This window comes from Nanorana parkeri, unplaced genomic scaffold (assembly GCF_000935625.1).
Source record: "Nanorana parkeri isolate BGI_ZX_2015 unplaced genomic scaffold, ASM93562v1 scaffold90, whole genome shotgun sequence".
Lineage (NCBI taxonomy): Eukaryota > Metazoa > Chordata > Amphibia > Anura > Dicroglossidae > Nanorana > Nanorana parkeri.
The window spans coordinates 1,936,789-1,962,509 of record NW_017306358.1 but is presented as its reverse complement, the minus strand read 5'-3'; the positions used below and the strand labels follow the sequence as shown (position 1 = coordinate 1,962,509).

Sequence of the window (25,721 nt, the reverse complement as noted above, 5' to 3'; positions counted from 1 at the left end):
TCTCGGCAAGAAAAATATTGGATTAATAAGTACATTACCAGACTCCTTTAGAAAATGAACTGCATGTGGAAGTTCATTTTCATCCAAATGCAACTGGTTTTCCTCTACAATTTCCAACATCCTTTTACGGCTGACTACAGGGAATTCAGCAGGGGCATTTTTTCTTTCAATAAGAATTCTTTTTTCAAGCTCAAGGTAACTGTCTGGAATAAGCTGTCCCAGAACTGGCTGGTCTCGTATCTGTACAAAAATACGTAATTAAAATGTTACTGCTTAAAATTAAAACAATTAAAATAAAACTAATTTTACTTGTAGAACTGGTATGATTGATTCCTAACAATTTCAAGGCGGACATGTTTCTATGAACCATAAAAAAAACTAATGCATAGGTGTTAGAATCATTGCTGTCACATAAATATATGGATTGGCATTTTACTAAAAAACAAAGATTACTAAATATGTTACTAATTACATGACACGACAAATGAAATATTTCAGATAATTCTGCCTACCAACAACCATACTAGAATCATCATTTGCTGGTAAAACGTGGCGCTTTATTCCATGTGTGAATGTTTGATAAAAATTCCTCTATTTTCAAAGCTTTTTGTTGCATACCACCAAAACACAGAATTTTGCTAAAATACTTTACAAAATTGTACATGGAAGTTTTACAGAATTTTAAAAGTTGTGTATTAAAAAAACACTGCAACGGATTTTGCGTAAAAATTTTAAATTAACTTCTGTAATCACCTACATAGCACCAATTCCTTCTGCTCTAGAGAAGCTGAACTTCACTGATCTCTCAATACCTGTGATGCAGGTAGCGTAAATCAGGGCTCAAAATGTCAAGTCCTGCGCTACTAGCCAGGCCTCAAGAGATACTAGCCACCAGTGGCGCCATCTAACCCTTACCCTGCCCCAGGGCTGAACTCCGCCCCTGAACACACCCTCTTAAATAATCTTATGATAATTCTTATTTTACGATAATTGCCGCGTGTAAACGGCAGATTAGTGATTCCTGCTGCAGAAAAACGAAAGTTCCTGATACAGGAATCTCTAATCACACCTGAAATATACTGTAGGGGGCCTAATATACACATACACTAAAGGTGCCAATACACCTGTCGATTATCGTACGGTAATCGGCAGGTGTATGGGCAGCGTGCGACTGCTTCTACTGTAAGGTTGTAGGACTTTCGTCTTCCAAGCACGCTGGAAAACCTGCTGAAAATCGTACGATTTTTGGCGGGTTGGTGGCGTGGTCGGAAGACGAATGCCGCACGGCCGATGTGCGCAAGCGCTGTCCAAGATGGGCAGATCGTACTAAATTTTAATGACCTAACAACCATCGCATAACGAACGTCGTGTGATGGTTGTAAGGTGTATAGGCAGCTTAAAATCACAAAATAATATACTCCCCCTTATTAACCCCCCCACACACAAAATAATACCCTCCCCCTTACAAACACCTCCCCCACACAAAATAATAACACACTCACTGCCCCCCGCCTCCTCACGTCTTTGCAGGGAGGAGGCTGTGGGCCGGATCGATCCCTGGTTATCTGGGAGTGATTAGAGAGGTCTGCAGCAGATCTCACTAACCACCCCCAGATAACCAGGGATTGATCCTTCTCACATACATCCTTTCTTTCAGCTGGAGCTCAGAACTGTCAGAGCTTCGGGCGAAGGAAGCCGGAGCTGACAGGAGCAGCTCTGCGGTCTGCATTCGACACAGATGCAGACGGTGGAGCTGCTCCCGCAAGTAAGGTACGCGGTCTGCGACCGTGTGCCTGACATGTCAGCTGGCTGCGAGCCACATAGTACCGGCCCGCGGACTGGAACTTGGGAGACCCAAATTTCCACTTTATTTTTACTCGCCAAATGCGAGTAGGCGAGTGGAAATTTTGAGCCCTGGTCTAAATTATGCACAACCTGCGAGTTGTCAAGCTAGCTGGAATCCTACAATAAATGTATGGGGACCCTGGTTAAAATGCATATTGATTTAATGATGGACAATTTTTGATGTCCTAAAAACCTGCAAACTGATAGCCTGAGGCTACCATAGATGTTTAAAGTAACCCTGTCAGGGGGTAACAGAATTACAACAGCAGTAACCTGAAGAAAGCAGCCATCAACTTATCTGCCTGTTTGTAATTTTGCTAAAACGTCACTCTGTAGCAGAACTCCCAGCAACAATCCAACACAATTCCTCGGGCTTGTCAAAAAGTCTATCCTGCTGACCACTAGTCACTGCAGGAAACATTGGTGAAACAGGAGTCCAGGGGAGACATGTTCTTCCATACAGCCAGAAGCGCAAGTTAGGATCAGTACCAGGTGCTGTGCTACATTGTACGAGTTTCAGAAAACAGTCCACCGGACAAGTAAATATAATGCTACCTTCTTCACCGGGTATACATTGTAATTTTGTTTAGGATTACAGTATTAAAAAAAAATAAGCAATCTGAATTCAACATAAGTTTCAAAAGCAATGACAAATTTCAAGCTAAACCTGCAAATAAAATGAAAAGCAAATGATTTAAAGCCGAACTTAAGGCAAACCATTAAATACACCGTTCAAAGTTATATATGGGAGCTGTTTGTTCTGCCAGGGGATTTGTATTTTAATTCATGCCTGTGACTGAACGGTGCAGGTGCAGCAGCAGCTCACCTCTCAAACTGCTCTTGCCACTTCTAAGCATGGTCCTATAGCAAGTGCTGCCCTTGCCACCACCAGTCTGATTTCTGTTGTACAAGTGATTACAAGGGGCTGATACCAAAATCAGATTCAAGTACTTAAACTAGCTGGATGTAACAAAAAAATATGACTTTTTAAATAAATACACATAACTTCATTAAATACACATTGTAGGTCTGCCTGGAATTTTGCTGGAGATATTATTACTTTGAAGTTCAAACATTCTTTGATAATGGACTTTCTAAGCTTCACCAAAGCATCAGAATCCTCAGTAGCATTCACAAAGTGATAATCCTGGACACATGGAAGCTCACGTTGATTACATAGTTCCATTTTTATTTTGTTTATGCAGGCTTTCCGCTGTTTCTCATCTGAAACATCTAGGTGTGTCCCCACAAGAATAACAGGAGAAGATGAAGCACGAGCCTGCAGGGGGTTATAAAAAAGGTTAAATAAAAAATGGAAGAAAACGCCCATATTATACATGATAAAAACAGTACTGAACACATATTCTGAAACTGCAAGTTAAACTAGTAACTCACAGTAATGACTGCCACTGAAGACAAAGACTTTTGGAGCAAACAACAACGGTAACTGAAGACAGATTGATAATTACAGAAACATTCAATCAATACTTTTTAATCCAAACATCACTTGTTATTTTTAGGCCTATTTTAAACTCCCCAGAGGTGTTAACTACTGCCTCTAGTGGTTGTAGATGCTTGTTTAAAAACTATTGCTTTTTTATTCCTTTGCTATTAAGCCAAAGTACAGTTAAAAAAAAGAAAAAGAAGAAGGACACAAGTCCATCAAAGTTTAACCACACACACACATAAAAAAGAATGTATATTTATATGAAATTAAAAACCTGTATACAGTATATAGAACCCTAAACCCGCAGTACCATGTTTGCAACGCTGTCAGACGAGCATTGTGTGCTCACGTAGCACTTTTGATCTTGCAGAGTCTATTGCGCCAACTATATTTTTTGGGATATAACAGGTTTATAGCCACCCAGAGAAGTGTACAGTCTATGAAGCATAAAGGTTACCACACAGCATGATAAACAAGAAATTAATTAACTAAAAGACACACAGGGAAAACAAAAAACACAAATGAAAGCGATTCAAGTGCACAAAATAGCACTGAGATTTTTTTTTAGCATGTTAAAAAAAAAGAGAAAAAAAATATCTAAATCAGCAGTCTATTTTAAGCTTGCCATCAGTAATCAGTAATGTGACTGATCCATAAAATACATAGAATGTAAACTTTTTTCTCAATCATATTAAATTAAGTCAACATTTAGTATACAAGGACTCACCTTTATGTTGAAAAGCCATGGTTTTATAGCATCAACTTCCGATGCTCCTTTACTGAGATCATAAACCACAAGATATAAAGCACGTGGAGTCATAAAATGTGGGTGAGTACTATAAAACTCTTCTTGACCTGTAATTAAATAAGACAGAAAAACATTACATTACAATAGATCTTATTCAGGCATAACATACCCACCAAAAAAGCACTGAAACAATGCAAAACTAAAAAGGCACATTTTTGTATATGCTTGGTTTCCATGGAGAAACTTTTTTTTAAGTCACTGTGTTTCTAATGCAACATAAGATACTACTATTGAAATACACTAGAAGTTTTATTTTTTTTATGAAGAATTAGATTTAAGGGGAACATTCAGAGGTTCAGTATAAGAAATAAATGCACTTTAGGAATATTAAAATAAAAAATTCAATTTTCTGATGAGCAAATTTGATTATCACATCTTTAAGTCCCCATTCACACCTTCACATTCCAAGAAGGCGTGCCACACGCATGTAATGTGCGTGCTTTGACAACGTCAAAAACATGCGTTGCGCTTGTGGTGTCATTACTTGTTATTGGCACCCCAAATGCTGCCGGGAAAATGCAAGTTTTTCCCAGGCGTGCACCAAAACATGCACAAATGCGCGTATACCTGCAGTACACCTGTAGTGGAATCTGCTACATGAGATACTTTCCTGCATTTGTCACACACATGACATCCATGGCAATCAATAGGTGATGTGGGGCAAATGCAGGAAAAAAAATGCACATGAACGCACAAGAATGCGATGCTGGTACACCGAGGTGTGAAAGGGGCCTAATGGAAAAGCAAAATCAATTCATTAGATTTCTAATAGAATTAATAATGCTGTTGGTAGGTGGCAGGTCTTGCACCTTTTTTTTTTCTTATATTTTCTTACATAACAATTTTATGCTTGCTGTATATATTCTATTTAAAAATTAAATGCTACATAGAAGAATTATAATTGGCACATTCTGTATCGAATTTCAATATCTACATCTAAGGAAAATCTAGGTCAACAGGCAAATCTTAAAATTTAGAAAGTGATTAAGATTTAGAACTAGCAGAGGGTTGTAATGAGGAGAGAACTGAAATTTAAAAAAAGGTATTAGCAATTCTAGGAATGTGAAGTTAAGCTAGCAGCATTAGTCTCTAATTATCTAGTTGTATTAGTAGTACAAATACTACTGTATTTGCCGGCGTATAAGACGACTCGGCGTATAAGACGACCCCCGATTTTTGGGCAGTGTTTTTGGGTCTAAAAACCCGTCTTATACGCCGGCATATACGGTAATTATGATTAAGATTTGTCTGAGTCAGATGGTGGTAATAACAGTGAAAAGGGGATAGAAACCAGGTGAGGATGTTGTTAAGATTTAAGAAAAGGAGATGGCTGCAGGCATTGATGCGCCACTCCAAAGTATTACCAAATAATCAAAATGATCACGAGACAGAGTTGCTTCAAAAGGGAGTTGGTGCTGCCGCTCCAACACTTCAATTTCAGGGTGCCAGATTTAGGACAAACTCCAGCTCTGGTCAGTTTGTCAATTATTTTACTTCTAGCTGGATCACATTTCCTTTGGCTTGTGCAATACATGCAGACAGAGCCTAAGCTTGGTTGAACCTTTGGCCTGAATACTGTAAATAAAAGTACTATCACATCAGTTTGCAGAACCATAGTGGCCAACACCACCAAGATGGGGCCCATCATCAGTATAATCCTGAACCCAAAACCAAGAAAATCTCACCATCTGATGTTGCTATTGTTGCCTATGGTGGCCAGTGTTTTAATGCTGCACAGGCAGTGACTGAAAGACGTCAGAGCTAGAAAATGTATAAAAAAGATATATATGCTTAGCACCTGCAAAGTCCCAGACATTCAGTGTGATTTCCTTTTTAACTTTCCCTCTGATCAAGAGGGGCCAGTCCTTTACATCTATTCCAATAGTGGCTTTTTCTGATCCTTTCACTGTGCGTTTCTCTTTCATTAGCTGCTGCACCAGTGTTGTCTTGCCACGTCCTGTGTTTCCCATGATCAACAGTTTCATGCGGTTGTAAGGAACTGCCTTCTTCAAGCGCTGCTGAAGAAATCTAAGAGAGAGAGATCAATTTATCAACATGGCTAGACAGAATGAGAGGGGTTCATCAAAACAGGAGCAGACATAATTTGCAGCAGTTGCCCATAGTAACCAATCAGCATCAATCTTTCCTTTTGAACAAACTGAAGAGAGTAGCTGATTGGTTACAATGGGCAAGTGCTCCAGATTCTGTCTGCACCATGTTTCATAAATTCCCCCAAAGTATTTTTATGCATTGTAGTATAACCCTGATTTGCCGATATGCAGTTAGTACTCTAATTAGCCTATACTGTGAACAGAGAGAAGACTGCAGGAGATGAATTACACAGCTAAATTACTCAGAATAGGGACACCCACACACCTTCTATTTCTCTTAACAGAGAAGGAACATCTGGATTTGCCATCTGCACTAGCAATTAACAAGTGATCAGGCAGCGGTTGTATTTTAATTTTTTTTTACAGTATTTGGGCGATACTTGCCTCCTATAGCTGAACTTCCGGCTTCCTGGCTAGGAATTCGACTTCACTTATTGCTAGGCAAGCCTGGCTTCCAAACCAACCAGGAAGCCGGGCGGCACGTAATGACCTGCCTCCCGTCTTCCTGCTTGGTCAGGAAGCCAGGCTGCTTAGCAACAAGTGAAGCTCCCTAGCCAATCAGGAAGCCGGGAGGCGAGTCATGATGTGCCGCCCGGCTTCCCGATTGGTCAGGAAGCCAGGCAGCCTTGGCAAGTGAAGCCAGTGTTCTTTCAATAGAACACCGGATTCCCAGGCAATCAGGAAGCTGGGCGGCGGGTCCTGATCTGCCTCCTGGCTTCCCGATAAAGGAGGCACAAGGCACAGGTACTTGGTATCGGCAAGTAGTGAAAAATATATATTGGTACTCGTACTCTATACCAAAAAAACTGGTATTGGCGCATCCCTACTTGTAATCCATAATGTTCTGCAAATTGATTGCAGCTTGTTTCAATGACAAGCATTGTTTTTTGCAAAATAAGAACATTTTAAAATGTTTATTAAAAATTAAAACATTGGTTGAAAATTTGCAAGGCTATCTGCAAAGGCTTGTTCACACCAACTCTGGATCAAATTTGGATGAGTTTCTGCATATGCAGTGCGTTTTTACATGTTTTTGATGCATTCTGGCCATTTTTGTTTTTTTGCCTAAAAAGGGCTTTCAGATGTAGTGCAGTGCATTCGAGAGCGTTTGCGTGCTTTCCAGAGCAGGAAAAAAAAAAAATAGTGCCTGCTGTAGTTTTTCCACATGCACTGGAACTGAACGCTGTGGTGTGAACTAGAGCCCAAAATACCATTGGAATACATTGGGTGCATTTTTTATGCGTTCTTCAACTGCTCTGCACTTGGTGTGAACAAGCCCCAATAGAGGGAAACAAGTACATTTCATTTTGGTTTGAGTATTTTGAAAGCTTTGCTCAACAGGAAAATCCCAAATTTGTAAATATTGCTGCAATCTATAGAAAGATAGCTGCATGTCAAATCAAGTGATTTCTTAGAACCAGGTAAAGTAACTTCTATTTGATAAGCTCACTGGACTGTAGACAATATAAGTAACAGTGTAGAAAATTCTTATTATAGAAATACACTTTCACAAATAAAGATCACCTTACCATAGCTCCATAAAAAGCTAACTTTATTTGACCAGATGCGGAAGGTAATGATACATGTTTTGGTAAAATCCATCTTTTGTCACACCATTTAGAGGCAGCTAAAGAGGACATCGCTGCACAACAAGTACCATGAAGACTTGCATCGATAGAAAACGTGAGCAGTATGTTCCCATATTAAAAAACACCTCTGTCCATTATGCTCTGCTTATAGCTAAATCACCATTTTATGTAGACAAAACTTAAATTATTTAAGATCTTTTATTGAAATTATATAAGTTAGATTAGTATTTTAGTGACAGTTTTCCTTTAAAAGATAAGGTAACCACACACATTTAAGAGGAAGGGAGGAAATTAAACTTAAAGAAACATTCATTTATGAAATATAACATTTTACTTGTCTAATCTGACAAACACTGCTACAGACCATTTGCTTTGGATTATTAAACATTTGAGTAGTAGATTAAATTCTATTTACACGAGTAAAATATGCCCACCAACACTTTCTTTGCAGCATCAAATTTGGTATTTTAAAAAGATAGAATGTATATTTGTTGTATTATCACAAGAAACAATGAAAAGTGAAAGGGCACAGAACATACCTAATTAGGTCCTTGGCCTTGCTGCCTATATGTTTCAACTCAAAATCTAGATGTAAGCCCTCCAGGGGAAGATCCCAAGCTTTAGTAAGCTTTCCCATTTCATCTGGAAATGACCTCAAATCTGGATTGTGACTTATGTCAAAGCAAGTAATGTTTATAAGAAATCCAATTTCAGGGGGGATCTGGAAAAGAATGAGATGTTATAGTCAAAGGGGGTTTGCATAAGGAAAACACAACCTCATCACTTTACAACATATTTTACCTCTTTGATTTTATTGTGAGACAGCTGCAGTTTCTCCAGCCGTGACCATCTGCTTGTATCTTTGCGCATGTCCAGATTTAAGATAGAAATCTGATTGTAGTTTAAGATGACTTCCCGTAAATTCAGTGAAGCCCATTCTAGGGGGCCTGGTAGAGTTTCAATATGATTGTTGCTTAAATCTACTGTTCGTAAGCTTCAATAAAAAGTTTAAAATTATTTGAATTGCCATTTATCTCATATATTAGAAATATACTTAACTCAACCTAACCAAATGTTTTACCAGTGTTCTTCAAATGTTAATGCATTAGTGTCCCCTCAGCCAAATAAGATCATCAATACTTAGTAGATTGAACTGCAGGCAGTACACAGCAGACAAGCCACCCTTGTACTTGGCTTAATAAAAGTTCCAGATCTGCCATGATTAACTGTAATACTCATATAAAGATGCCCTATGAAGAATTACATAATAGAACGATGCTCAGTGATGCTATATGAACTACGTTCCACTGGTCATCATGCAATGACACTGTTGCCATTTATGAAATGCTGTCCAATATGACACATTCATTACCCCTTGGCTTGTATCTCCAATTTGCTCCTTTTTTTCCCCCTCTTTAAAAGTGGTGCCGATCCATTCAATGTAGTGTTCCCTCAAGTAACTGCTTAAAAGGCCTGTAGATTCTCTATTCTTAGGTACACTAAAATTTTAAATTCTCCACATACTGTAAGTTGGAATAGACATACGGGATAGTGTACCACAATATGCAAAATAATGCAAACAGAATCTGTGCACAGCTCAAAACAGTTCAAATAAGCTGCAGAACAACTAGAATCCTGGCCTAGCAGCAGGAAATAACATCTGGGACAAAGTCTAATAACCTTACTCAATATTCACACAAAAATTGTGTTATGGATAAAGTACATTCAGATGACAAAAGAGCTTACAAAAACATAGCACCAAGTTTACATAGGTTGAGAACCACTGCTCTAGATGAAAGCCCTGCCAGCTGACCGCTTCAACTGCGGCGTCTCAGTGTACCGCGAGCAGCTGCTCGTGGTATACTGCGGCGTCTCAGGATACCGCGAGCTACAGTTCGCGGTATACTGCGCCTAGGGTGACGGGAGGACGCTAGTTTGTGTCCTCCCGTTACCCTAAGGAGAACTATGGGGAAAAGCCTTAACCCCATAGTTCTCCTTTAAGCAATGTGTGACTTTACCAGCTCCCATTCACAACTTTCCAACTATGGTTTGCTGGGATTTTATTTTGGTACAAGGTGTGACTAACTACAAATGCTATCCTGAACTTGTTAATAAAGACAGGTTCTTAGGGTTTCTGGCCATGAAAGAAAGATAAGTGGCAAGGGAAAGGCTACTTTATTCAGACAGACTTCCATTTTGTTTCTTTAATTTCTATTTTTTTGTTTTAACGAATGTAACCCCACCATTATTGATATAAAATGCATGTATATTACTTTTTCTAATAGTAGAAATAATATACCATACCTAGAACTAAACTAATTGTTTAATTTAGGGGGAAATGTTATTAACCCTTGCAGTGGGGCTACCCCGGCACTGCAAGAGTTAAAGTAGTATACACTTTCAAACATTATTTTAACAAATGAATCCAGATCAAACAAATAAACATTGTCCAGCAAAGCATTGCTTTACATTTTTGCCCTAACACAATGATCATGTTTCTGAACAGCTGCTTGCAAGTCTCTCAGCTTCCCTAGACTTACTGTCCTGGACAAAATTACAAGGGACAGTGCAGACTCCAGCAACTGTTCATCTACTAGAGTGGAGAAGAGGGGGGAGGGAGCCAGGAGGAAAGGGATTAGCTTGATTCGCTCTGTATGTGTGATTGTGGAAACACACACAGCTTACTAGCGGGTGACTGCATGGCACTCTGCTTATGAAAGGAGTCACTCTAAAACAGGGAGTCAGGACTAGTGCTCAGCTGATTTTGCAGGTAGCAAAAACTTTTATGGCCTGTTCACACGACGTCCGTTTTCTGTGCTGACCTGATCCGTACGCTCCTGCACTAAAAATGCATCCCTATGTGTTTTATGGGCTACAGTTCTCACGTGCGCAGTCCGATCAGGTTATGACAGAAAAATACTGCATGTCACATTTTGTATGGTCAGGAAACGGTCCGGAAACGCAAAACGCGTCAAAAATGCACTGCACTGCAGCCAACATATTGACAGCCCCACTCCAGCAAAAAAAAACAACGCAAAACGCATCAAAAACGCAGCAAAACACATAGCACCGCGTCTGCAGATCCGCACCTGATCCGGACCTGAAACTCTTGTGAACAGGCCCTAAGAGCAACATTCATTGTAAGTGATTTAATCAGCATTTGAAATAGCTTTAAATCCTTTTGACTTGAATATAATTTTAACTGCTCCTTTTAGTCTAGGCTGCACAGATGGTATGTTCCTCAGCACTCTCATGTCTATACACTTTTATAGAATGTGATGACACAAGGATTCTTAGACCACTGCAGAGGAGGAGAGCGGCTCTAAAGGACCGGTCTATGAAAAGACAGCTTGAATGACCAGGCGAGTAAAACTTTTAATTTTTTTTTTTAGTACCTAAAAATAAATGAGCAGTTAACCCTTGCAGTGCAGGGGTAGCCCCACTGCAAAGGTTAATCAAAATTTTCCCCGGAGTTCTTCTTTAACAATTGTAACTACAAATTGACATAAAATACATGGACATTACTACAGGGCTCAAAATTTCCACTTGCCTGCTCGCATTTGGCGAGTGGAAATGCAGTGCAGGCGAGTGGAAATTCCTGTCAGGCTTGCGGTCTAAGACCGCGTACCTGACTCGTGGGAGCAGCTGCTCCTGCTGGTCTGTCTCCCTTCCTGTCTGCCGAGCTCTTCACTGAGCTCCGGGTCGAAAACGAAGTGATTAGGAAGGTCTGCAGACCTTCCTAATCACACTAGATCACCAGGGATCTGCCTGCTCGCCTCCTCCTCCCTGCAGAAAGACAAGCAGGCGAGGGGCTTCCTTGTATTATTTTACATTGTGGGGGCAGGGAGCAAGGGGAGGAGATTGTGTTATGTGTGGGGGGCACGAAACAGGGGCGGGTGTATTATTTTATACGTGGGCAGGGGGCACGGAACAGGGGGGTGTATTATTTTAGGGGGCAGAGAGGGGGCAGGGAGCTTTATGGTAATATTGTTAAAGTTGTTAATATTTATTCTTGTAACTTTATTCTGCATAAAACATGTAACAGTCTCATTGATCAGAATATTTAAAAGGGTGTGTTAAGGGGCGGAGTTAAGGCCACGGGAGGGTAGGGGTTTGGTGGGCAACTGGTGGCGAGAAACTCTTAAGGCCTGGCTAGTAGCTCAGGACTTGAAATTTTGACCCCTGATGTACCTATAACTAAACTAAGATTATATACATTTACATATCTGTTCATGTTATTTAGAAACATTTAATGATCATAAGATCTAACACAGCTCCTTCTAAAGAAAAATATATATATTTTTCCTGTATAAAAAAATTTCCTTGTAATCTTATCAATAAAATCCTCCCAACATAAAAAAAATGCATAAACACTGAATCAGTCATGAAAAAATAAGGCACATCCTCCTGCATAAACCTTTTGTTCCTACCTATGCCCTAAATAAGGGATGCACAGATACCAACTACTGTACTTTTCCAGCTCCAAGACTAGAGAAAAGCTCAAAAGTTAGGAGGCAGCTGTCATTTTTAAAGGAGCATTGGCTACGGGGTTACTGAGCTTTGTGCATCCATGTTTTGATTTATGATTTATTTTATTAAGGATGCACAGATATTATTTTTTCCAGGCCAAGTACCAATACTTGTCCTCATAGATACCAATCTTTTTTTTATGGTCATGTGACAGTTTTTCTAAAACAATACAGACTAATGATTTGAGGACAGTGGTGGACACCAGGGCCCTGTCACAGCTGCAACTTCTGCAACCCTGGTAGTTCTCCTGAAAATGTCAAGTAGCGGCACTGGTATTTGAACTGGTATCTGTGCATCCCTACCCTAAATCTTAATGCATTGTGTCATTTATGTATTTCTTGATACAAATGTTTTAGGAGTATAATAAAATGGAACTGCAATTGATTGGACATGTTCAGTTTTCAGAATATGAACTTACTGCGAAAGTTGAAGGATCTCTTTGTGTACAACTTTAAATGTATTATGAGACAACCTTAATGTAGTTAATTTCAAAGGCAAACTGGGTAGTAAAGCTGAAATAAAAAAAATAAAAAAAAAACATACAGGTTATGCATAAGAAGTTAAAAATAATAAGTTCTAAGAATAAAGCAAAATTAATACACAAATATTTTGGAACAGGCATTGACTAGGGCTGCAACCAACTAATCGATTAAATCAATAATAATCAATTATGAGAATAGTTGTTAATTCTCATTATCGATTAGTTGGTTGGATCCCCTAGCTCACTCCTCCACGCTGTGCCAAGCAGTGGGCGGGTGCAATAGCCAGCCTGCTATTGGCTATTGCAATTTGAAATGGCCAAAAGCAGGCTGACTATTGCACCAGTCCACTACCTGCTGTATTTACATTCAGCTGCCATCTGCAGAATCTTGCCACTGGCAGCTGTCATTCCCTGGCTGAAGCTATTCAAGCGTCATGTGCTTACAATACAATTATTTATAAAACAAACTATATGAAAAAGGTTGGGAAAAAGTAATTTTCGGTTTCGGCCTTACAAATTCTGCTGTGGGAGGTGAGTTGCAGTGCCATTTATTTCAAAGGCACCAGAAAACGTGCCTCCCACCCACAGTGTTATCGCCCTCACTGGGACACACGGTACCGAAATGCTGTGCATTCCAGTGTAGTGCGATTGCAAAAAATCATGCATGCAGTTTTATTCTGAAGTAAACTTTATGTTTGCAACACTGCATTTGTGTATTGTATTTATCCCCCAAAAATGTTAAAAATAAAAAAATCGGCCAATTGATTATGAAAATAATCATTAGTTGCAGCCCTACAATTGACTAAAGGATAGATATCAGATTGTAGTTGTAAATGGGCCAGTCAGAGAGTCCCCAGTCGTATACCACAAGGCTCTGTACTAGGTACTAGACATGTGCACCAGCAAAAAATTTGTTTTGTTTCGATTCGGATTTTCCTTTATTTCGTTTTTCGGAATTTGGGTCCGAAAGTCAATTTGTTTCGGAATCCGGACCAAATTAGTTAGCGGTAATCCGTACAAAATTTTGTTTTGTTTTCGCTTTGTTCGTTCGATGCAGTAACGTGACATTTAAGAGGAAAAAAACGTTTTTTTTTTCTTAACCACCTTCCGTCCATGGCCGTTTGTGAACAGCCAGACGGACGTCTGCTAGGAGCGGGAGGGCATCTTAAGACGTTCTGCCCCTCCTTGAAAAATGGCCTGGCCAGGAAGGGGGTGAAACACCGCGGTCTTCAAGTGGTTAAATGTCACTTTGCTACAACGAAATTTCGTCCAAAAAAAAACGAATTTGAAATTCAGATTCGTTTGCATTTGTTATATCTGTAATTCAGATACATACGAATCTTCGAAATTTCGTCCGAATTTCGATTTGGAACGAAACAAATCGCACATGTCTACTAGGTACTGTTATAGCTGATCTGTTTGTAAGTGATAGAACTAAAAGGTCTGTTGGGCAAGGTATGTATTTTTGCAGATGTACAATAGAATTTATAATCCTGGAGGTGTTCGTTACATGGAACATGATTTGGCATTGACAGAGGATTGGTCAAAGAAGTGAAAACTGCAGTTCAGCTTTTCTACAAGAAAGATAATGCTCCTCTGATAGAGGGGTATAGTGCTGGTCAGGACTAAGGAGCAAAATATTTAGGGGCACCTTGTGTCACATGATGTCTTGTAAGCCCCCTTATGTGATAGCAATTAAAGTAAAGTAGAAAAAAGTAAAAACAGCAGTTTTTAAAAAATTATTAGAGATGCACCGAAATGAAAAATTTCAAAACCGTAACAAAACCGAATTTTTAAAAATGTCAGGCTGAAACCGAAAATGTTTTTTAACCTCTTGCCGTCCGCCCGTTTTAAAAAAACGGACGGACGGCACTTCAGCATTGGCGGGTTGCCGTCTCCGGAAGGCATTTTTTTTCTGCTCGCGCGCGTCCCCTAGCGGGCACGCACGGGCAGAATGCTATTATATAGGGGGATTGTTATCCCCCTATATAATAACAACAATAAGTGCAAAAAAATGAAACATGTAAAAAAAATAAAATAAAAGTCACATATAAAAAAAGGGGGGAAAAAACTAGTTTTTAAAAAAACTAGTCATTTTTAATTAAATATTTAAATTTTTTACTTTACTTTTAGTGGCTTCGGGGTAATGTTAGGGGTCTAAACAGACCCCTGATATGTCCCTTTTAAAAGAGAAAAAAGAGAGTCCTCAATCTCCTATTCTGCATCCCCAGTTATCAATGAACAGGAATCCTCTATACTGAGTGTTCCTGTTCATTCATAACATGAGGACATAGTGTGTTTACTATAACCACAATCATGAATGAACACGAGGTGATGTAGATCACTTCCCATTCATTCATAAATTGAGGATATAGTAACCATACTCTGTCCTCAATTATTTACAAATAATCAGCGATCACTAAGTGCTGGCACTGAGTGAGTAACACTCTCCTTCCTGGCACGCTGTCACAGGAGGCTGAGCGAGTGGAGCTCAGCCTCCTGTGACAGCACTGGCTGTCCCCGTCCACACTGCTCTCCTCTGTGGCAGGAGGCTGAGCGGTGTGGGAGGAGAGACGCCGGCCGCTCACATTGCTCTCCTTCCGCAGAACTCGGCCGCCTGTGACAGTTTCTCTCCTCCCGGCTAGGGCACAGAGCAGCACCCAGTGGGGAGGAGAGAAAGAATAGATGCACCGCGGTATCGGCCAGAAAACGTCACTTTTGGCACTATGCCAAAAGTGCAATTTTCGGCCGATATGTTTCAGCGGCCGATATATCGGTGCATCTCTAAAAATAATATTAAATGAAATAAATGTAAAAATTATTTTAAGTCTCCTGCACACGCGAGCACGCCCGTCATAATGTAAACACACGCTGGGTGCTCCTACATACTAAAAAGATGATCGCGCTACACATGTTGGGTATCGCTGTGCATGCCATAGTGAGAGAAAGCATAGTCTATTGACTTTTTGAGGTACTGAATTTGTCACCGTTTTACAGACGCACACAATTTTTATCCTGGGCATGTTGGGTATCTATTTACTCATTATAACCCCCTCTTTTATATTTTATTTTTTTTAAATGGGTATTTTATTGTGTTTTGGGCACTAAATTTAACTTAAGTGCATTTTTCACAAAATGTTTGGGTTTGTTAATACGTTGCGCTTATATTGTGCAACATAAAAATTTGCAACTGACAACATTTTATTCTACAGGGTCTTGGCTTTCAGAAAATATATAATGTTTTGGAATTTGAAGTAATTTTCAGGCCTAAAGTGTGGATTATAACATGGGTGCAAAAAACTAAAAAAAAAAAGGCCTCGGTCATTAAAAGGTTAAATGAAGAATTCCATGAAGCTCTGGAGTCTTGTATGCATGTAAACATTACTTGCACTTCTGCAACTTACAAACATTACATGAATGAAAAAAGCACAAATGGATAATAGCAAATTATAATTGTTACCTAGTTGGTTTGTCATCGCACAAAACATCTCTAACTTTGCACAGTTATGGAGGCAATCAGAAGAAAGTGAAGTTATCTTGTTTTTATTCATATTCAGTGTTTGTAGCTCAGGTAAGCAAATTGCTGTACAGATTTCAGAAATGCTGTTTCTGTTTAAAAAAATATCAATAGAGTATAGTAAAAAAAACATTCACATGCGTAAGAATGTATTAAGTATTGCATAAGGACCATTACTTCTACAAAACACATTCACAGCGGTGCATGTAACATACATCAGGGGCAAAGGCTCTACATTCATGTGTGTTAAAAGTGCAACTTAAGGCTCCTGTATGACAATGTAAACATAAATCTAATCCAGTTACTATGTGATGCACAAGCCTCATAAAAGTAGACAAAAAAAAACAAAAAACTTCCTTTAACATTCCCTGAATGAGCCAAATCCTCCTTCATTAGTGTCTCTCACACACCCTCTCCTAGACACTGCAGCTCATAGTGGGAGGTATCAGCAAAAGAGGTACTGCTGTGAATCGAGAAATTAGTGGGCAGGACTAGGTGTGGTCAGGTGTTGACTGGCAAGCTACAGACTTGTAAATCAGCTGTAACAATGCTAATACCCACAGCTTCTGCAAAATGTTTCCATTTCACTGCCGTGCAAACAGGCACAGCCAACATGACAGTGACAATTCTGAATTAAGGAACAGTACAGCATCACTGCCACACCATCGGATGAAGCTGCATTAGGTGGACTTCATTGACAGGCTTAACAGGCATTTGTTGGACTTTGCAGGGGGATTTAGAGAAAAGCACACATGAAGATTATCAATAACTGTGGGTACACACATTCAGGGCGCCAATATAACATCACAATGGTTATGATGAAGCACACAGATGTATAATACTAAAATGTGGTGTTGACATTTAGAAACATGTAACGTTTCCCAATATAAAAAGAAAAAAATTGTTTTAAAACTGATCTTAGAAACAACTTACCCTTCAAGGATCAACTCTTCAAGCCTTTGAGTAACTTTTCCAACACAGTCAGGAAAACTTTGCAACTGATTGTATGAAAGGTTAAGATGCTTCAAGGTTAGACAAACAGCATTTGTGTTCAAGTCAAGGGAAGGTCCAATTTCATTTCTTGATATGTCAAGGAATGCAATACTGCTCATCTCCAAAACACAAGTAGGGAAGGATGTGAAGCCATTGTTACGCAAGTCCAAGTAAGTCAAAGACTTTAAAGCCTAGGTTTAAAATATGCAAAATTATTTATTACAATTACTTAACTTGCATGCAAAACTGAAATCCAACCATTTTATAACAAAATTTACCATAGAAAGAAAAGGAAACAATCTACAGGTAAAGCTTGCCATGGTGGGTGGGGCAGGCTCTCCATTCAACTGAGATTTGATTAAATAAATGCCAAAAAGGTCCATATCATAAAAAAGTAGGATTTTTTTGTACTCGCTGTAAAATCTGATTCTCTACTGTAAATCACCTACCGGGTATAGTGCCACCTGCAGAAGTAGGACAGCAGGAGCAAAATAAATAAATAAATAAATAAATAAAAACAGCCCAGGGGACACCCTTGCTGGTGGACCAAACCCACAAGACTGGGGAACAAGCTCAGTTAACGGATATAGGAGTGCAAAAAACAAAATATTTAAACAGGATGCAGCAGCAAAAGCAGGTGGGGCAGGTGCTCTGCCCTTCAATGGGCACACAGAAAAAATAGGATTTATGTACTAACTGAAAAATTATTTTCTTTATTTTCTTGGAGTCCACTGAGGGATATAAGAAGCATTTCCCTTTTGGGTTAAGCTGCCCCCTGCAGGATCAGCATCAGGTCACCATCTCCACCAAGTAGAACTTCAAGAATATCAATACCAATATCTTTAAAAGACTAGGTGAGTTAGATGCTCTAAAGAGGCATCGTCATCCCAGCACCTTAACCACAGTGCTCTGCGTATCTGTATAGACAACAGACTCATGGGGGACATGAATTTTAGAGCTTATAAAAAGCCACCAAAACTTATGTGCAAGGCTCCAGACATCTCCTCCAACCGCTAACTAAAGAGGGGTCTACCCCGATGGCGGAGAGATCTTTAAAAGGGATTTATCCCATTGAGTCACGGTTCGACAGTTACCTGTCTGGTAGTTTCTTCACTGGTGGATTCACAGTGAGTATAAAAACTATAATCCAGCAAATGCTCTTTTGAAGGAGAACAGTTCTAGAAAACTCTGAACTGTGGGTGCGCCTGTAGGTGAGCAATATGAACAAGCCAAAAGTCTAAGTTGCACGTAGTGCTTATACAAAGGAGCAGCAGTGGAATGGTGATTCCCAAACACTGAGTGGCAAGAAAGGACACGCTGCAACACTCCAACCAGTGGATGATGTCCACGTTTAGTCCCTCAGCGTTAACCCTTAATGTGGTGGCAAATCTGAAAGGCACTCAGCAGTGCTATAATAAGGTAGCATTTTTTCCCCCAACCTGCCTTACTCATCTCAGTGAGTCTTCATAAACAGAGTAACCCCAGGGGCTGTGCGAGGCTCTGCACCTGGAAGCAAATAGGCGGCTAACTTACATTGTACACAGTGCACGCAGGTCTGAGAAGAACCACAATGTAAGACCCAGTGCCCAAAGGTCCCGTTCCAGGCTAGCCTGGCATGTTCAGTCAAGCAGGGTGCAGGTACATACTCCCAAACTACTGCTGAGGAAACAACATTTCAGATAACTGCAATATAGAGTCCATCTCAAGCGGTGATGAGGAGAGGAATTTTGATGGAAGAATCCAGTGAAGAAATAATAATGTTCAGGAAGATTAAAAAAAAAAAAAAGCACTTTAAAAAAAAAAAAAGAAGGGTAGAATTTTCTCAGTAGAACGGAAAAAAATAAAAACTCCTATCCTCCAAGGAAAAAATGCTGGCATGCTGTAACTAGAAGGGATAGCATTGGGCTGGCCCACAATTTCTTTTGTTTGCCAGTGTCCAATCCTCCTATAGACGGCAGTATGACCCAACATTATCAGAATTCTTCGGGAAGAGACAAAAATCCAGTCATATGATCATTTCATTCAATTATTGTATGCTTTCATCACATGACCATTCCTATTAAAGCTTGGACTAACCATCTTTAAGTCCCACCAGATAGCCCTATTTTACCATGGAATGAGCTTAAAGATCTAGTCAAGCCCACAGGTCATGGCACCACTAATAACAATTTGAAAGGGTATCACACACTCACTTGAATTAAACATAGAATGCGTAACTAGACTATTTACAATTAATTGCGTTGTAATTGATTAAGTCAGCTTGCGACTGCCAGCTCGGAGCACTTTGTAACTGGCCCCTGAAGCTTTTACCCAGATAGAAGTAGCCTGCCAGAGCAAGGAGTAAGTTAAGTATTACACCTTATTCCTCTACCCCTTTGCAGTAAAGGGGGCCCACAACAAATTAAATACAGTAGTTGTTAAAAGAGAACTATGGGGTAAGTGTTTTTCTCCATAGTTTTCTTAAAGGTCACGGGAGGACATAGACTAGCATCCTCCCGTGGCCTAAAGCTCAGTATGTCACGAGCTAAAGCTCGTGGTATACTGAGGCCGCCATAGCCGGGATGGATCTCGACATTACTGTCGAGATCCATCCAGCTTGCTGACAGCGGGCTCCGTCTATCTAGAGTCAGAGCCAGCTGTACCCACCCCCTCTCTCGTCAGTTCCACCAGTCAGCGCTGGAGCGGGGAGTGGGGGGAACCCCTGCAGGAAGCCGTGACTGACAGTCACTGCTGTCTGCAGGGAGATGATCGAGAAGTGAGTGAGCAACGTTATGTGTTCACTCACTTCCCGATCTTTTGAGCCGACGTGTGACAGTTCCATTGTCACATGTCGGCTTGAACTATGAGGATGAGTGATATTCACTCACCTCATATTCTGGATGGGAAGGGGGTTTAACACCGCAGATGTCAACTGGTTAAGGTTTAAAGGGACCAGTCCATCCAGCTCAACCTATGTGTGCGTGTTTCCATTTGTGTGATTGACCGTTTGTTTTTTTAGGAGTATACATATCCTTGTATTTTGTTTTTCATAAGGAATAGCAGATAGCTGTCAAGCTGATATCACTACTTAGGGAAGGGATTTTACATTTTTTGCTGCTCTGACCGTAAAGTACCCTCTCCGCAATTTCAGATTAAACCTCTTTTCCTCCAACCCTAAATTGTGATATGTCCTCATCAAGCATCTGTGATTAAACAAGTTGTGTCTGGCTTTACAGCCACCATTGATTAACTTGTAGATAGCAACCATGTTTCCTTGTAAGCACCTCTTCTCTAAGGTGAATAAATGTAATTTACTTAATCGTTCCTTATAGCTGAGGTCCTCCAGCCCCCTAATTAATTTTGTTGCCTTTCTTGGGTTTATTTCCAATTCTTGGACATCCCTCCTGTTGATGGATGACCAAAAGTAGACTGTAGTCAACATGAGGCTGAACCAGTGTTTTGTAAAGGGGTATGAGTATTGATTTATTCCTCGGGAAAAATACCTTTTTTCAGTGCAAGATACTTGCACTGAACTACTTGCTTGCTTTGCTAGCTGCTGTTTGTAATTTATTGTTTCAATGCTGTTTCTCCGGGTCTAACCACCTCTTAATGAATAGGTTATCTGCATAGTTATTTCTTCCCGGAGTTCTAATTTTACAAGTGTATGTACTGACCATGATTTTTTAAAGTGACACCAGAAGGTGCATGCACACAGCTAATGACTGTGCGACTGCGCATCTATCTTTTGAAATGCCAAGGAAGTCCCAAAAGCAAGTACGCTATACTAGTGCAAGTAATGACTGCCACTAGAAGTTGGTGCTTTGTTCCATCCCCTTCTGTGACCTTAAGCTCAGTAACGTTCACCACGAGAAATACAAGCTTCGACTTCCTCCATGAAGTCATGTTAGAGCAACATGGTTTTATGGCTCCGGGGGTGCTCTACAACATCGGTTCTCAACTCGTGGGTTGCAACCCAAAAGTGGGTCGCGACACCCTCTGCAGTGGGTCGCGGTGTCATGTCTGCATAGACCGGCCCATCTGCATTAGAGAGAACTAGAGGGGGAATTTGTGGTTCAGCCTGTGGGAACCTCATAATGTCAAACTGTCCCCTCTCCCCCGGGCTCTCCGATAAAGTCATGTGGCCCGGGTAGAGATATGACCAAGGAAACATGTGGGTCCCGAGGTTACACAGGTTGAGAACCACTGCTCTACAAGATCACCAACTATATTGAGTAATAGGTGCCAACACTAACATTCTGATGAACCTTCACAGAATTCAAGGCAAGAACAAATTTTACTGTGAATAACTATCTGAATAAAGAGGAAGGAAAATATGTTTGATAATAATGAGCAAATACTTATTGTTTTGTTTCATTACCTCACAGAGAGACTTTGGTATAGATGTTAAACTGTTCTGCTGAAGCTCCATTTTCTCAAGGCGTTCCAAATGATTTGTAAGAAGAGATTTTTTATTTATTAAGTCTATGTTTTTCAGGTCATTTGCAGACAGATCTAGGGAACGAATGTGCTCTTTTTCTATCAGCGAAGAGGAACTGTCAGTTCGCTTCATGTGCAATGGAAACCTCAGCGCTAAAACTGAAAGAAAAAAAAAAGGTCACAGCAAGGAATGTAAAAAAAAAAAAACATACATACATTTAAAACAATGAACACAGTATTGTTACACAAAAATACAAATATCTGTCAAAAGAGCATCAAGACCACAAAAGACCGCCTCCTTTAAATCAAGATCAAGTGCTTAATTTTTCTAAAAATAGTCCATCCCCTACCCTTTGTGCTTGATTAAAGGTGAACTATGAGATGAGTGATTCTCAGTAGATCGGGAAGTGAGTGAACACATACCGGCGTTCGCTCACTTCTCGACCCTGTCACTGCTCTCTGCCGTGACAGGGGAGGGGGTGGATTCCCCCTCTGATCCTCCAGCGCTGACTGGCGGAACGGCCGGGGAGGGGGCGGGTACAGCTGGCTCTGCCTCTAGATAGGCAGAGCCAGCTGTCACTCACGCAACTGGGCGGATCCAGACACGATTGTCTAAATCCGCTTCAGCATCTCAATATACCGCGAGCTGCGGCGTCTCAGTATACCGTGAGCTGAAGCTCGCGGTATGCTGAGCTTAGGGTGACGGGAGGACGCTAGTTTGTGTCCTCCTGTTACCCTAAGGAGAACTATGGGGAAAAGCCCTAACCCCATAGTTCTCCTTTAAGGAAGAAAGTGCTTTTAACTGCAATTAACTAGATCTCCAATAAGAAATAAACTACACACACACAAAAAAAAAAAAAAGAGACACTGTAAAATGTACAACTTATCCAACAAAGTGTACTAAGCAACTAGACACTTCCCCATTTCACCATGGGGTAGCTCACTAGAATGTATTCACTGAAACGAATAGCTGTGTTAATTTTGGAATCACAAAAAGGTATAATAATGTACACGTATGGATGTAAAAATAGTTTATATAATATACACATCCACCTACCCGGATAATCAAGGCTAACAAAATCTTTTCTGCAACGTACAGATTCATCTCCAAATGCACTCTGTAAAAGAGAACATTAAAAAGGTAATAATGGAAATAAAAAAATAAATAAATAAAATAAGACATCTTTAACTCACCAGAAGCAAGCAAGACAATTTCAAGCATCAAGATTGTGACAGTCAGATCTTGTAAGGGACAACAGCTAGCACTTTCAAGTGTCATACGTGCTTATTTTTACAAGGAGATTTTGCAACAGTTGTCTTTTTGTTTTTAGAACAAACCATTCACCATGCATGTGTTGCACTGTTCATTTTGCGGAGTTGGTGACAAGAACAAGGCAGGCACTAGAATTAGGCTTAAAAGAGAACTATGGGCCAACCTTTTTTAGCCATAGTTCTCTTCAGGGTCACAGGAAGACATATACTAATAACCCCCTGGTGACCCAAAACCCAGTATATAATGGGCTATTGCCTGCTATATGCTGAGAGTGCAGAGCTGCTACTGTTGAGATTCACCATCCTGGCTGGCTCCTAGAGAGGCAGAGCCAGCTGTGCCTGCCCCCTCCCCAGTCTGCTCCTGGAGTCAGCGCTGGAAAAATGGAGGGGGGGATCCCTGACAGTCACTACACTCTGTGTCTATAATTGCATAATTTTATTATTAGAATTTTAACACCTGTCAAACCCCCCCTCTTTTAGATGTTCCTGTTTAGTATACCTATATAGGTCTACATATATCCAATTTAAAAGTTTTAGAATTTAAATTTTATTAAATAGCATATAATGATTTTAACTAAATATGTATATGTATTATTCATATTTACTATTAATATTCATACGACTTCATTTATCATGTATGCATTCTATCAGTTTTTTATCATGTTCATCATGGTTTTATGTTTATTATTGTTTTATTAATGTTTGAAGATTGACTCATTATGTGTTAGTCTAGCTTTTAATTTAATCATGCAAGTCGTAATTTATATAGTTTAACATTTAATCATGCATGTTCTGGTCATAATTTATATAGTCTAAAGGTTGGCTTTTATACTTGTAACTCTGCCAGACTAAATGATACTGGATGGCAATTTACCACTAATTGGCTAATTATTGATACTATATAGAGATGGGATCTGGTATGGCAAGTTATACCTGCTAAACCCCTGAGGACGTCAGTAAGACGAAACGCGTAGGGGCGGGCCTAACTTTATGCTACACCAGACACAGGAGTTTACAGAGTATCCTGTCTGCCGATCGGAATATTATTTTGGATTTCGTTGTCCTGCTTTTACTTGATTCAAATAAAATCTTTTTTGAATTTGCTACGCAATGAGAGGCTCTTTTCTTATATGATTTTGGAGACAAACCGGCTGCTGGCTGGGGACCGTTGAGAGTTACGGCGAGGACGTCACGGCTCCGGGAAAATCTGTTTCCTTCAAATCGTTTCAGGCCTCTTACTACAGCCACTACAACAATTATCACGGAACATTTTTCTGTTTCTTTGAATTTATAAACTTTCCACACTTGGAACACCTTATTGCACCCATGGTGTTTGAAAAAAGAAGTACACAGCACTTGTCTTAAAAAACTTTTTCAATTTATTTGATATGTATAAATGTACATTCGTTGTATATTTCCACATTTTTATTAAGTTTGATTGATTCACGGATTAACACAATTTCAGTACATCATTTATTGTTTATTGTTTGCGGTATATTGTCTTAACCACATTCACTCAATTTATCCACCATTTTTCGTTGGCGCTGCATATATTGAAAACATATACGATTTGACCTTTATTGGTCCTTATTGCCGCAGCCTTCTTATTTAATAACTTAGTTTAGTTTAAGACAGAGCACTTTTGTTTCACCCATCTAGCGCAGAATCAATAAACACATATACACTCTGCAGGGAGTGGACAGGGAACTCATCGATCGGCGGTATGCGTTTGCCTACTTCTCGATCAATAGAGCCAACCTGTGACAGTCTCAGTGTCACAGGTCGGCTTAAATTATAGGGATGAGTATTTTTCACTCACCCCATAGTTGTCCTTTAATTCACGTTTGCACTCATGCATTTTAGGTTTTTTAAACACAGGAGAAGTGATCTAGGAATTCTGAACAACTTGCATGATTCCTAGGTCACTTTTTCCTCCATTTAGATGTTCCTGATTTAAAAGTGGGTTTAGCCACATTTAGGTGTGTTTACCCAAATTTACATGCATTTAGCTGCATTCACACATTCAATTCAGATCCTAGATACACTAGCAGGGTTATTCACTAAAGGGTGAAGAGTTTGGAGAAGGCAGGAGAAGTGAACAATCTAGGCTTAAATAGATTAACAGGAAAGTGAGCTGAATTGGAGAATTTTTCCAAAACAGCAATTTTGACCCAGATTGTTCACTTCTTCTGCTTTCTCCAAACTCTTCACCCTTTTGTGAATAACCCGGTTGGCTTTTATTTTTCTAAACGCGGGTAATCTGACCACAGATGAACGCAACCATTCGCGACATGTGAATGAAGCCATCAAGAAACCATTAGGTGAAAACATACGCATTTAGAAAAGCTTTCTAAATGCATATAAATGCAACTAATTGCAAGGGTTCCACTGCCTGGGTGAACGAGGCCTTAGAATAAGGATAGACAAGTTTCTCACCAACCATAACTCTTTCACATAACCACTCGGATCTGACAGGCTAAGTAAGCTGTCATTGGCCAACTTTTGCCTATATACTTGCAGATAATCCGTTATCCCTGATTCACACCTAGGAGGCACAATTTTTGTGCATTTGTACGCGCGTTTATGCGCGTTGTGCACACTTGTATCTTTTCAGGCATCTGGCTTTTCCCTCCTAGGTGTTTTTTTGCTCAGGTGTGAACCAGGGCTATTAAAAATCATGGGATTTCTTGTGTTGGGCAGTTAAAAGCTCTT

At 39.9% G+C, this 25,721-nt stretch overlaps 1 protein-coding gene across 1 annotated transcript in view; it reads right to left on the bottom strand.

Moving 5' to 3' along the window:
* LRRK2 (leucine rich repeat kinase 2) overlaps positions 1–25,721 on the bottom strand; it is a 149,608-nt gene that overhangs the window by 59,907 nt on the left and 63,980 nt on the right. Inside the window, exons 24-34 of the mRNA XM_018552518.1 lie at positions 22,795–22,855; positions 21,679–21,890; positions 17,262–17,512; positions 16,272–16,420; positions 12,749–12,842; positions 8,602–8,794; positions 8,340–8,521; positions 5,899–6,128; positions 4,020–4,147; positions 2,906–3,124; positions 39–240 (exon numbers count right to left, since the gene is read on the bottom strand). Coding sequence (XP_018408020.1) covers positions 39–240; positions 2,906–3,124; positions 4,020–4,147; positions 5,899–6,128; positions 8,340–8,521; positions 8,602–8,794; positions 12,749–12,842; positions 16,272–16,420; positions 17,262–17,512; positions 21,679–21,890; positions 22,795–22,855 — 1,921 coding nt within the window. The remainder of the gene's footprint in view (positions 1–38; positions 241–2,905; positions 3,125–4,019; positions 4,148–5,898; positions 6,129–8,339; positions 8,522–8,601; positions 8,795–12,748; positions 12,843–16,271; positions 16,421–17,261; positions 17,513–21,678; positions 21,891–22,794; positions 22,856–25,721) is intronic.